This window comes from Microtus ochrogaster, unplaced genomic scaffold (assembly GCF_000317375.1).
Source record: "Microtus ochrogaster isolate Prairie Vole_2 unplaced genomic scaffold, MicOch1.0 UNK8, whole genome shotgun sequence".
NCBI classification, from domain to species: domain Eukaryota; kingdom Metazoa; phylum Chordata; class Mammalia; order Rodentia; family Cricetidae; genus Microtus; species Microtus ochrogaster.
The window spans coordinates 3,330,908-3,344,672 of NW_004949106.1; the positions used below are offsets into that span (position 1 = coordinate 3,330,908).

At 45.8% G+C, this 13,765-nt stretch overlaps 1 protein-coding gene across 1 annotated transcript in view; it reads right to left on the reverse strand.

Annotated features, from left to right (window-relative positions):
- Window positions 1–10,166: 10,166 nt before the first annotated feature.
- Plcl1 (phospholipase C like 1 (inactive)) overlaps window positions 10,167–13,765 on the reverse strand; it is a 266,078-nt gene continuing 262,479 nt past the window's right edge. Inside the window, exon 6 of the mRNA XM_013353486.2 lies at window positions 10,167–10,610. Within this exon, the coding sequence (XP_013208940.2) occupies window positions 10,428–10,610 (183 nt within the window). The 3' untranslated portion in view covers window positions 10,167–10,427. The remainder of the gene's footprint in view (window positions 10,611–13,765) is intronic.

A 13,765-nucleotide genomic window follows, 5' to 3' on the forward strand; every position in this document is an offset into this window, starting at 1 on the left:
GAGAGAGAGAGAGAGAGGCTCTTGCTTATGGGCCACCAGCCAGTTCCCAGATCATGACGCAGAGACTTCTTTCTAGTTATGAGTGCTCAGCATTCACTGAGCTCTTCATCTGTTTCTCTTTATCTGTTTTACCCTGGTGTGTGTTTGTGTGTGTGTGTGTGTGTGTGTGTGTGTGTTCACCTTTCTTTTTTTCTGTATATCTTACTGTCACTGCTTCTCAAGTCTTGCTAGGTGAAGGTTTCCTGGCTTCTGGCCCCAGCATGTCCCCCTTTTTCTCCCCCATTCTCTTCTTCTCCTCATGCTCTTTCTCTCTCTCCTCCTACTTATTCTTTCTGCCCACCAGCCCCGCCTGCCCCTCTGCTGCCTAACTATTGGCCATTCCGCTTTTTATTAGACCAATTAGGTGCCTTAGGCGGGGAAGGTGAAATAGCGACATATCTTTAGTTAATTAAACAAATTCGGCCTAAGCTAGTGGAACACAGCGTTACATTGTTAAGAAATATTCTGCCGCATAAATGTAACACATCTTTGCCTCGTTAAAATAACATTCCACAAGACGTGTGTGTGTGTGTGTGTGTGTGTGTGTGTGTGTGCGTGTGTGTGTGTGCAGGGATGTGTATAGAGGTAAGGAACCAAGGAATGGATTCAGGAAAAGCTTTTAAAAGGGCCATTAAGGGAGGGGGAAATGATGAAACACCTGCGATAATGAGAAGAAAAAACCCTGGAGATGGAAAGGAAAGGAGGAGGGGCATCAGGAAGGAGGAGGGGCAAAGCCTTCCACTTCGGCGCCAAACATCAGCGAATTTCACCCTCAACATGGCTGAGTGCAAAGCCTTCGGTGCCAAGCATCCAGAGAGGCTTCTTGTTGCATCTCTTCTACTTTGTTGTTGCTGTGAGTGCCTCTCTGTCGGTGTGTGTGCGTGTACACGTTTGTGCGCGTGTACACGTTTGTGCGCGTGCGCTTATTTCCCAATACCCGATTTGTCTTTCTCTGTCGCCTGAGCTATTCCTGTCCGAGCCACAGAAAAGGTTCCCACGATGCAGCCTCGCAAACTTCCTTAGCCTAACCCACAGTTTGTTTCCTTGGTGAAGAGGGGCTGATCTTCCTTCCCGTCTCTGGAGCAGGCCACAAAGGTCAGCTCTGCGATCGCACACAGCGCATCACAAGGGATTCCCCAAATAAATATTAGCCAAGAAGATGGCTTGGATTCTCCCATACAGTGTGGCAGCCCTTCGCCCAGAGAAGAGTCGCTGGTGTCCCTGGTGATAGCTGCCTGTTGCCATGGGAATGAATCTAAAGATTCTGTGACATTTCCCGTGACCACGCAGCTAAGCGGAATGCTTTGTGGACAGAAGCCTTATCTTTCCTGTTTCCCTGCGAAGACTCGGGGGAAGGGAACCCTCCAGAGGAGTGCAATGAGCAAGAGCTGTGTGATTCAGGCATGGGGAGAGAGTCTGTCTGTCAGAAAGCGAAGAAAAGCAGAAGGAGAAAAATCAATAGATGGACGGCATCATTTTCCCATTAAATTTAGTGGCTCTGGCCCTCCTAACGCTGGGACCCTTCAATACAGTTCTTCATGCTGTGGTGACCCCAACCTTAAAATTGATTTTGTTGCTACTTTATACCTGTGATTTTGCTACTGTTGGGAATCATAATGTAAACATCTATGTCTTCTGATCGTCTTTCCCACCCCTGGGAAAAAGGGTCATCTGACCCCCAGAGGGGTCACGACCCACACATTGAGAACCACTGGTATAGAATAACAATGCTACCTAAGAGTCAAAATGCAACATAAGCGGTACAAGGCCACGGACTCTGCAATGAAAGATCATAGGTTAGCATCTATATATGGTAGCTGATAAGCGAGGTTTAATACTTTTTCAGGGGTCTTGGCATTTATTTATTATTTGTTTGTTTAGATGAGGTCTTGTGTATCTCAAGCTGGTCTCAAATTCACTATTTGGCCTAGTTCAAGGGTGGCCTTAGGACTTCCGGGATTGTGACTGCGCACCAGCGGGCTGGCTTATGTTGTACTTGGAATAAAACCACTGGCTTCCTGCGTAGTGGGCAACTTATCTCTAACTGTAGTGGACTCCTGTGTTTATCTTGCTGGAAATACTTGAGCACTCGAAGAAATCAACGAGCTAACAGGTCATGGGACCCGTGTATGAAGACTGCCAGGTAAAAAGAAAACAAAAATCTAAAGATGTAACTATAGTTGGGTCGGGATCTCTGACCATGTGTCTCCAGATGCTCTGCCAATGAACATTTCAGCATTAAGAGATACAATGAAAGGAACCAGATCCTTGCTAATTCAACACATTACTCAGGCTTTTTACCCATGCACTATGATTGATATACTCACCTGCCCATGTCTGACAAGATTCTATATTTTGGCCGATAATTCAGTTTATGTGAACATACTGATGAAAGATACTATGTAGGCAATCTCAGATCTGGACCATTTGTCTTGCCAGATCCAATTACTTCCACTATACATCTGACTTGTCGTGGCTGTATCATCTCTGTGAAAAAAGACAGAGAGAGCCCTGAGAATATAGGATTTTAATATTAGCTACAGAGGAAACATCTCACTCCTGAGTGGGTCCAATTCCCCAGAGACTGCATTTGAATAACACTCCTTTCCATTCAGCTGGGTCTCATTCTGTGCCTTAGCGATGAGAGGAGCCGTCCAATGTTCTCACGAAAGCTATGGCTATGCTTTCCTATGTTGGTAGCTTGTTTTCGACCCCTCCGAGTAATTGTGAGTGCCTTGTTGAGAAATTTTGTGGTCGCAAATATAAAAGACAGATAAAAGGGGCTTTGCAGCAGCTATGTGCCGGAAGCTGTGTGTTTGTTTGCGTTGGCAGCCGGAAATCTCAATATTTATGCACTTTGCTTTATGAAGCAATTATACAGTGGGGACGTCGTTGTTTGAATGGAGAGACAGACGCAGGTGCAGAGTGTCAGAGGGACAACACCAAATAAACCAGACAATAAACACAATCTCCCCCATACATTCCAGCATCTATTATCTATTTATTCCAACAGGTATAATATTAATATGTTATTTCAAACAAGGACCTCTGAAAAAATTTAGAAATTTAGTGCCTAGAAGTCCGTTCATACTGAATTGCAGCAAGATACAAAATCAGGCTCATTGTGCTAAAACGATGGCACAGTGGGACATCTTTGAAACCACCTTAAATTTCAGCTTCCATCCACTATGGCTGAAACCTGCTTTCCATGACTATTTTGGTTCCCATATGCTGTTGACAGAGCACTGCTAGCATTTGCCAGTTTCAGATCTCACAGGTGTAACCTCTAGGACCCGTTAGCTAAATATGCCTTGATTTCCCCAACAGCTGAGTCGGAGGTCGTAAAATCCACCTTATGGCATAGTAACGCTGCAAAACAAAGCACTAAGCAATCCCTTTTACAGAAATGAAATCTAAAAGAGCAGATAAACCATTCCCTCTTATTAGGACATAGTTGTTTCTTTAGTAGGAACCGAATCCCTTGAGACTTTCTCCCTCTGAGTTGGTATAATCACCTAGTGAGTAACATCAGAGTGAAGCCAGGAGCAATTACTTCCTTCAACTAAATTTTAAAACGACCTCCCACCAAGCTCAGTCTGGAGGAGGAAAAGCTTGCAAGAATAAGCTCACGGAATCGCTTGAGAAACAACAGGTTGTGATTATTTTTATTTTCGTACATTTTAATTAAAAAAAGAATTACATTGATTTCCCCCTTCCCTTTCTTCTCTCATGGCCCCATTCTCAAATGAATAGACTCTTTAATTACTGTTACACACACACCAGTGTGTGCGCATGTACACGCACAGATATGTAAGTACAGTCTTTGAGTCTGTTTCTGTTGTTTGCGAGTATACGGTTTCAGCATTGACCACTCTGTACTGGACAACCGATAACGGGTCTCAGCCCTGGGAAAGACTAACTCTCCCTGTCTCAGGAGTCATTTGCTGCCTGGAATTCTTCGTCTAGGAGTGGGACCCATGCATTCCTCCCCTTCCATGTTGGCACACCTATTGATACCACATCGTTCAGATCTCGTTTACACAGACATTTCTAGGAGAGGCTTGCACAGATTGCCCGGGGTTCTGGCTCTCCACCTTCCTGCACCCCGTTCTGAGATGTTCCCTGAGCTATAGATGCCATTACATCTATACAGATAGACAGACAGAGGCACACACACACACACACACACACACACACACACGCACAAGTGTGCACAAGCACACACAAGAGCACACACAAGCGTGTGTGTGTGTTAAAGGAAGTTATACCATTTGAGATGGCAATGCTTCCAAAGACCCAAGAGCTAAAAACCCCCAGTGACAGTCATGAGAAATCTTTCAGATGGCTAGTCAGAGTAGTCCAAGTGGTCCCAAAAAACGTAGGCTACTGACATAACCCTTGGTGGCCTCTCAGAGACCGAAGGTGGGACTTGGATCTGGGTCTGACCTGAAAGCCTCTTTCCTGCGGTCTAGTCCCCTGCACCCCCCCCATACCAGAAAACACTCCGCAGGCTGCCAAGGGAAGGAAGCAGTTACTAGTCCTTACCAGCTGTGACTCCCATAAGCCACAACAGCGACCAGTAGGGCAAGATATCTAGACAGGGGCCGTAAATGGCACTCACAAGTTACCGGTACCCAACAGTTTCCTAATCAGACAAAGGGCCAACTCCACAAGGGGAAAATCATGCTGAGTCCTGGAAACCTAGCCAGCTTCCCTGAGCTAGTGGGGTCATGGACCTTAGGGGGAAAAGAATCTTCTACCTCCACATTGCTAGACAAGTATAATCCCTTACTATAGTCTAAATCTTATCCTGATACCCCACAGACGAGTGTGTTTACCACTTCTCATCCAAAAAGCTTCTCTTTCCAGTGAACGGAGACGTCGCAGAACACGATGGGATGGTGCGTATTTGAACTGTGTGAGTCCCGGTGGATACATCCGCATCAAGCAGGTTTTGACAAGACATCACAGTGACGCAAAGCAGAATGGATCTTGAGAAAACACATTGTAATATGAAAGAATATGCCAGGATGCAAGGCCACGCCCCCGAGCGCAAGGAAGCATTAAAGGAATGGAAAGTCGAAATTCGAATTTAAGAAACGATTAGATGGCATCTCGTTTATAGTCAATAAAACAGAAAACCTGTTTTCATGAATAAACTCCACTTCAAGTAAGCAACCTCAGGAAAACAGCTTACTTTGCCTATTGAACACAGTAGGTTCCAAAAGTGGCTAACAGCGCTATTTCCGGTTTCCAAAGCTGTTCCAGAACCTTCCCATTCTGCATCAGGATTGAAAGAAGTGGAGTCCATTCTGGGGCTGCTTCAGTGGCTATAACGTGATAGAGATTAGAGGGGATTTCGGTTTCCTGGAATCCACCACCAGCCGTGGCTGAGATAGAAGCCTCTGGGTGGTTTCCGTCTCTAACCTTAAAACAATTCCACCCGATGTCAGGACAGTCAACTGAGAACCCTGCTGATTTTCTACCTAAGTAGGAGTTCTACAGCATACTTGTGAATAAAATAAATGGGCTCGGGGCTTGGAGAAGGCTTGTTACACAGTAATCCTGAGCCCAAATGCTCTTTCAGGATCAGTTCCCTCTTCTAAAATAAGGATAAGGAGCCAGGCTGTGGTGGCGCACGCCTTTAATCCCAGTACTCGGGAGGCAGAGGCAGGTGGATCTCTGTGAGTTTGAGACCAGCCTGGTCTACAAGAGCTAGTTCCAGGACAGGCTCCAAAGCTACAGAGAAACCCTGTCTCGAAAAATCCAAAATAAATAAATAAATAAATAAAATAAGGATAAGAAGGTGACTCTGTGGGACTGTTTTGTGATTCAATTTTGCATTCGGTCCAGCGCCGGATTATGGAGAAGACACACAAAAGAGTTACGTGTTCAAAATGCTGCCAGCAATACTTCAAGAGTAAAACAGCAAAACACAAGGTGTAAAAGAAACACCATGAAATGAAACCGTGACCAAACATTTGAAATCAAAATCGACAGATTTAATTGAACTTCTGTCTCAAAGACGAGCATAAGAAACTCTCCTAGGGCACAGAGAAAGATGAACAACGTCAGGGGAGAGGAGGGAACGGGGAAAGGGTACGTCCGGTGCCGTGTGGTGCTGAGGAGACTGTGGACCGCTGTTCCCAAGATCAGGACAGCTGAGCAGGAGCACACGAGTCTCCACACGCAAATGTGTGCAGTCGCAAAAATAACAAAGCCGCGATACAAAAGAGAAAGCTTATGCAGACTTTAAATGCCTAACTCTCGACATGCACTGGTTCCCAGATAAAAGAAAACCTGAGCGCTACAGAGGCAACATCTCCAACGTTAAAGAAAACTGCAAAGGTACAGGCAGGGGAAATGATTGCTCGTGAATGGAAATGTGTTAGCAACATATAGCTTTACTATGCATTTAAAGAGCTGTGCTGACGTAAAGCTCCCTGCAGTAAACTCTGCGTGTATGAAGTATACAGTTGAAGCTTTCGTGTAAATATGGCATATAAAATTATCCCCAAGCAGAGGTTAGAAACGCCTTGATCAGCCCTCAGCCGTCCTAGGGCTGAGCTCAGCTCCCTGGCTGCCCTTAGCTGTTCCCGGGCAACCACTGATTGATTGACTGGTTTTCTGTCACTCTTCATTACATCACGTTTCTGAAAACGGAGAAGACCTGCGATGTGTAATTCGACTCTGGTTTCTTGATTCTTAATTACTTTCAGATTTGGTATTCTGTGTCGTTCAAGGAGTTTGCTCTGTCCTGTTGTAGCTGTAGAATTTATTGGCACTGAGTCTTTATAACCCAGCTTTATTAACCCCCTCATATTAGTATAACCCAGCTTTATCATCCCCCTCATATTAGTATAATCTAATATGATGCCTCTTTCTTGCTCAGCATTGGTAATTTGCACCTTCTCGTTTTCCCCTCATCTCTGGTAAAACACTTATAATTCTATTGGTCTTTCCCAGAGAACCAACTTCAGGCTTCGCTGGTTTGTCCTACTCAATGCTGTCCTTCCTTCGCCGGTTTCATCTTTTTCTTTCTGATAATTCCATGGCTGAAAACTAGAAGCCATTTCTGAATTAAATTAATTTTAACTTACACTCAAAAATAACTTCTGTTTTTATCCTAATTCTCCTTTAATTCCTGAGATATTTACAAATAATGTAACTTATTTCTTCCTCTCTTGAGAACACCCCGAAACCAAGGACGGAAAAGGGCACGGTTGCAGGCTGGAGAGCGGCGGGGAGGGAAAGAGCAGGGTATGATCCATCTAATGAGGAAGTGGAGAAACGGGAGGCTCTCATTGGGGAGGGGAAACAGAGATAAACACGGAAGAAGCAGAACAAAATAACAGTAACGACGTCTGGAAAAGTCATACAGAATCATACTATCTACCCTCTGCCTAAAAATAAGAACAACACATGCATTTCCATATAAACATATATAGTTGAAATGAAATTTTCCCATCTTGCCTGGCAATGATCCAAGAACCAAAGACCATCTAACAAAAGCCCAACACCAGGCGCGAGAAGAAGCTCTCTTGTGATTTGTTGGTCAGGGCTGCCCAAGAGATTCCCCAAAACACAAGCTGTTTCTATTGGCCACGGTTGCCCCCGCAGAGGTGGAAGGTAAGTACCCATTGGTGAAAACACCATGCACGTCAGACCCAGGGCCCAATACCCCTGAGCTTGGATAGACCTAAACACCTCCTTCCTCTATGAGGACTAGCTTTCATTGACTAGAAGGAGCCATGCAAGCTTCCACAGGAGGGGCTAACCCATCAGTCCTAACCAGCTATGATGCCTATGAGCCACAATGACCACCATAGCATGATTAGAAGCAGCCATCAGCTCTCGACAGGGCTTAATACCCATTCGACATGAGGGAAACCATGCCTGGTCCTGGAAACCCGGCTAAATACCCAGGTAGGGCTAGTGACGTCACAGATCTGGAAGGAGAACCTTCAACTGCCATGTTACTGCCCCAATATAATCCTGGAGCTGCATTCTAAATAATTGTCCTAATACTACAGGTTAGTATGAGATACCAAGGTAAAAGTGGTTTTCTGTATGGCGGTTCAAGGCTATGATGGAGACAGACATTTGTACGCAGTAGAAAACGTGCCGCGTGAATACCCACAAAGCCCCGGTGCATTTCGGTTTACTCAAAGGCAATACTGCCACAAGGGCATCATCCTCTTGGCAGCTAGACCGTTCCTTCCTGAACTGTGCCCTACTTCCTCACTTAGCAGAGGTCCCCAGGGAAAGAATAAAAAGGTGTTGACAACAGCTCAAAGAATATCACAGGCACGGAATCGCCAGCATGTTCTCAGGAAGACGGAGACAGATGCTACGTATGAATGGAGCTTAGGGGTGAACGGGATGAACTAGGTTTGATCCCCCAAAGCAAAGCAAAGAAAATATAAATAGTCTATGTTTTTGCCACCCAACTTTATTACCTGCAAGGCATGGATTGATCCAAACAGGATTGGAGACGCCGAGAAAGGTCCAGCTGGCTGATCCCGTCTCTGTCGGTAGTATTTATCTTTCATCGTACAGAATCACACGGCTCTCCCTCTTATCCCTCTCATGGCAGGCCAAGTGTAACAGACACCAGAGAGATTCTTTCAGGCGGCCACAGCACTCTTAGACATTGGTCCTCAGATGAACCCAGCCACCTCCCCAAGTGCCTGGTTTCAGCCCAGTGAGAGATTTTATGATGACTGGTCTGTGGAAACAGTATACCTGCTAACATTTTCACGTAACGAGAACTTCGCGTTTTCAATAAATTCACAAGAAAGGAGAACAAAAAAAAAAAATCCATGTTTTGATATCTTTACTCTTTCGGCAATGTGCGACAAGAACATAGTAGTATTAAGAAGTCAGAAATAACACAGTAGCTATAGAGGATGTTCATATTTGCAAAATTTCAACAATTATCTTCTCTAGGCTCCCCCAAATTAGCATATTTGTCAATCAAATTAATTAAGAAGCTTTTCAAAATAAAAGCAATGTTTTAAATAAATATATTCTTTCATAACCATAGAACATCTAGTTCTGTTGGTGGTGATGAATGAACATTACATTTAAGAGGTTTATGAAGACATTAGGGTGAAATTATCTAGATATAGTTATAAAGGTACCCTCATCAGCCACTTCCTTCTTTATGAGTTTTACTGTGTGCGTTACGATTATCCCACGCATGCCATCGAATTAGCTATCACATCGTCATAAAGATGATGTCTGACTTACAGAATTTATGTCCGCTCAACATGACAAAAGGATACTGTTTGCACAATGTCTTTATATTTAAATTTAGTACCCGATACTCAATCCAATCCTGGCCAAACACGCGCATCTGCCCGCTTCCAGTCACAGCGAATGAACGCCGCGCTCCTGCCCGGCAAACCTGGAAATATCACACCTGACTCCATTACTGTCCCTTCAACGGTCCCATCACCGCGTTTCAGAGTCCCGCCTAGTGGCTACCGATTCGCTGTGGTCAGCTTTTCAACCAAAGCCACATGCTTAGTAAACATCTACAGAGACTAAATCCTAAATTCGATTTCATTTAATAAATATTTTAAAGACTTTGCTGAACGAAGAAGTGAATTTGTCTGCCCAGAATTCTGATTTGAAAATTGATTTATCCGCTTTAATTTCTACTGCCATTTTTAAATCTATATTTAAAATCTATAAAAACATCCTTGCTTTGATACGTTTGGCTTTCTTCAGTAATAAGCTGTGCTAAAAATCCCCAAATTAATTAAATCTCAAAGACAGAGCTAAAGCTAACCAGAGCGATGGGTTACACTAAGTGCTCACTATTATTTTAGATTATCAACTGTCTCCAGATGATCATAAAGAATAACTTACTAAAACCAATACTGTGACAGAGAATATATTTTAACAGAACTTCCCTCTCTCTCTCTCTCTCTCTCTCTTACGCAAGCACACACGGACGTGTGCAAGGCAGCCACACATAGGTACACACACACGTGCACATGTGCACAGGCAGCCACACATAGGCACAAACACGCATGCACGCATGTGCACATGCGCAGACAGTCACACATAGATATACTCACACACACGCACGTAAGCACGCACTCACGTGTGCGCACACACACACGCACACACCCACGTGCACACAGGCAGCCGCACACACGGGTCTACTCACACAGCTCAGCGTTTACAACACCGCTACGAACAATTTTAGCTTAGATAAATTAACTACAGAAAAATGCTGGCACTGTGAAAATATATGTTTATGTACAGCACCCCACGGAGGGCATCATCTCTGTGAACATCTGAAGAATGTAAAAACAAAACGAAAAGGCAAAAATGAGAGAGCGGAGTCCTTGTGGTGCGCATGCGCCCGGCCTCGGTCACAGCTTCCCGTTCTCCTCGCCGCCCTCCTTCTCCTCTATGGCTTCCAGGCTGCGCTTGCCCTTGGCCTCGGGGCCAGCGCCAGGGCCTTTACTCAGGCCACAGGACAAACAGGCCAGCTGGATCTGCTTCATGTTCTCTATAGCCTCGTTCTTGGCATTCTTCAGCAGGTCTCCTTGTCCCTGCAGACGGGTGGACACAGAAAAGAAGAAGGTTAGGGACCGGGCTAGCGCAGCAACGCTGCTCCCCTTCTTGTCGGGATGCTGGCGAAGGATGCAAGAGACCCAGACCTTTGCGCTTCTTTCTCCAGGGTTATATCCGAGTTTAGTTTCCACCGTGATTGGAGGGATTGGCTCTTGGGTTCTAGAATCTCAAACCTAACCCGCCCTCCGCCCCCCAGCTCCCTGCATCGGCTGCTCCTTGGGACTCCTGTAGGGGAGACTTCCTGTGGACGCAGAGGGCCCTTGAACCTTCCAACCGTAGTCGGAGACTTTGCTCACCTTTAAAGTTCCTGCCTACTCAGGCCAAGATTTCTAGGAGAAGATGAGGAGAGATGTTCTTCCATAAAACTGAGAAGCAAACTGGCTTGTCAGATTAAACAGCACAAAGCGAAGCATCCCGCGATGGAACGCACGCACGCACGCACGCATGCAGGCATGCACGCACGCAGTCTCGTGCCTGCTGGGCTGGCTTTTAACCGATCGGGTTATAGCTGCCAGCTCCTGTTGGTGTCTTGTGTCCTACACACATCCCTTCTGTGCGCTTCTGCATACTGAGGACAATGTTCCCGTCTGGTAAGGGACAGACGTTTCTCAAGGCACAGCACGTCCATCAAAATAAAAAGCCCAGAGAGGTTTCTGGGACACGCTGGCTGCCATTTGCGTCAATGTGTCAGAAGAAAGCAGGACCTACGGTTTTATTTTTTGAAATGAGTTTATTATTACAGTGTTTAAGTGGATGCCCCCTATCGGCTCAGGGCCTGAAGGGCTACAGAGGTGTGCAGAAGAGGGAGTGTGTTTCTGTGGTGCACAGATCAAAGAGGAAGTAACCTCCCCCTTCTCCTCCCTTTCCCACAGCAGCGCAGGCAAGCGCGACCCCGGAATGGTGAGGGATGATATGGGAGAGTGTGGGGGCAGTAATGACTGCTGGAACATTCTATCCAGCTCGGGCTCACTCAGAGAAGGATAATAGCCTATTAGAGCAAGCAATCCGCGATGGAATGCAACCTTTCTTTAATTTTATGAACGTCATCTTCTTAAAGTGTATAGACTACCTGCTAAGAAAATGCCTTAGAATGTTTATTTTCTCAAAATCCATAAAATTAGTTGCTGATCCTAACCTGTTGGAGAGACAGTTAAGTTCCCCCTCAACCTCTCATGTGAACCGGCTGCCCTGTGAGTACTGTTTGTGTTAAAATGGACTGCCTTCAGTTGCCCAAACCATGGCCTAGGGTTTTAGAAGCAAACTCGGAGGCTGTGGAGAAAAAAACCTCCGTGTGAGGAGAAGGGAGTCTGAGCGTGGTGAGCTTCCATTCGGGCACAAGGTCACAGCCACCCAAAGTCTTGTCTTTCCCTCCAGGCCCCGTGCCCCTTCCCACACAGTCAGAGACTCATTCCCTGAGGGGAACATATTCACAACATTCCTGGAACTGGATAATTCTCTTAACAGAATGCTGGACAAAGCACCCCTGCCCCCCAAGACCCTGAATATTGAAGCCACTTATAAAACCGGTAAAATGCAATTATTAAGTAAAGAGAACAGAACACACAAAGGGCCTACTCTGTGCAGGGAATATTCTATTCTGGGCAGAATCATTCAGTTGTCACACACTCCAGGTGACAGATATTTTCATGAACTCCAGATTACCTATTATAGAACAGCGCCAGAGGGACCACCTTTTCCAGAGTCACACAGCCCCTCGGTGGTGGATCTACAGCTTGTTCAAAGGTCTGTGGTCATCGCCACTACAAGGTACGGCCTCTTTCGAGCACAAATCATACACTCTTCCATTTACACAATCACACAGTGAAGCCACCTGTTCAACTGCTATCCACGCCACAACGGAGACAGAAGAACATGACCACCCACGGGACACTAACAGAATCTACAGGGGGGGACGAGGGGCCAGGGATGCAGACCGTCCACGGGACACTAACAGAATCTACAGAGGGGACGAGGGGCCAGGGATGCAGGAAACAGTGAGAAGACCCAGGTGGGGGCCCAGTCAGAGAGCCTCCCACCAAATGCACTGTGGGCTTTTATGTCCGGCGAAGGAACTGAGAATGACCTGGGGCCTTCCTGGCAGCTCGAAGATTGAAGAACCCAGGTTGAAAAGCTGTTTGCGATTTAATGATCACCAATAAACGGCTATAAAATGATCTCAAAAGCAGTCAGGCTCCCCTACGGCCACCATAAATAACTCGCAACTATCTCGCAATAGAGACTTGAGGGGCATACTTAAAATGCACCTGCAAGCGACTGTTTTGCAAGGCTGTGTACATGGATAGCGGTTTCTAAAACTGGAGAAATCCCTTTATAAACACGCTTTATTAACGATGTGAGTACATGTGAGATTATTTCCGGTTCTGCTCACAGCCCTTTAGGCTCAGACTCGAAACGATCATCAGACATTTTTAAAGCAAGCTGGCACACTTTGCTGTCACGTAAGAGAAAAAATGAAGCATACACAGCTATCGGTCTCGGTGGTGCGAATGCCAAACACGCTCTCATGCCCATTCCCACAGCGGGTTGTGACACGCATTTTAATCAGCCCACTGCCAGGGCACCGGTTCTGGGAAGTGGCATCCAAGCCTGAAGGCCAGCCTGTGCCAGCTCTGGTGAACAGAAGCCAGTCTCTCTAGAAAACAATGGCCAGTCGGAGAAAACAGTTTGTACCAGTGGACAAGGACAGACCCACATCATCTCCCGACAGCCCAGGCGATGACAGGCACTGGCAGAAGAAAACAAACAATTATTAAATGACTAGCTAATGAAGGGGGGAAATGAAAGTCTATGAAGATCTTACATAGGAAGCTTGGGTTTCATTGTTTCAAGAAGCTAGGATTAGGGTTTCTGTTCTGTGGCTCAAGGAAGCACACACTGACTTTTTCCCTTTGGATCTTCCCATGTGAGACACCAGAGGCAGAAGAGAAATTCAGTTTCTTATTCTAGAAAACTGTACAGAGCTGATGTGTCCTGCTAAGGACCCCCATTCAGGCAAGTCTCTTAGGTGATTTCTCCCATTTGGGGCTCAGCCATTTCCCCTAACCAGCTGGCTGCCCCTTTCTCCACCCCATCACAAACAACAACCAGCTCAGACCAGATCTCCTTCCTTCCA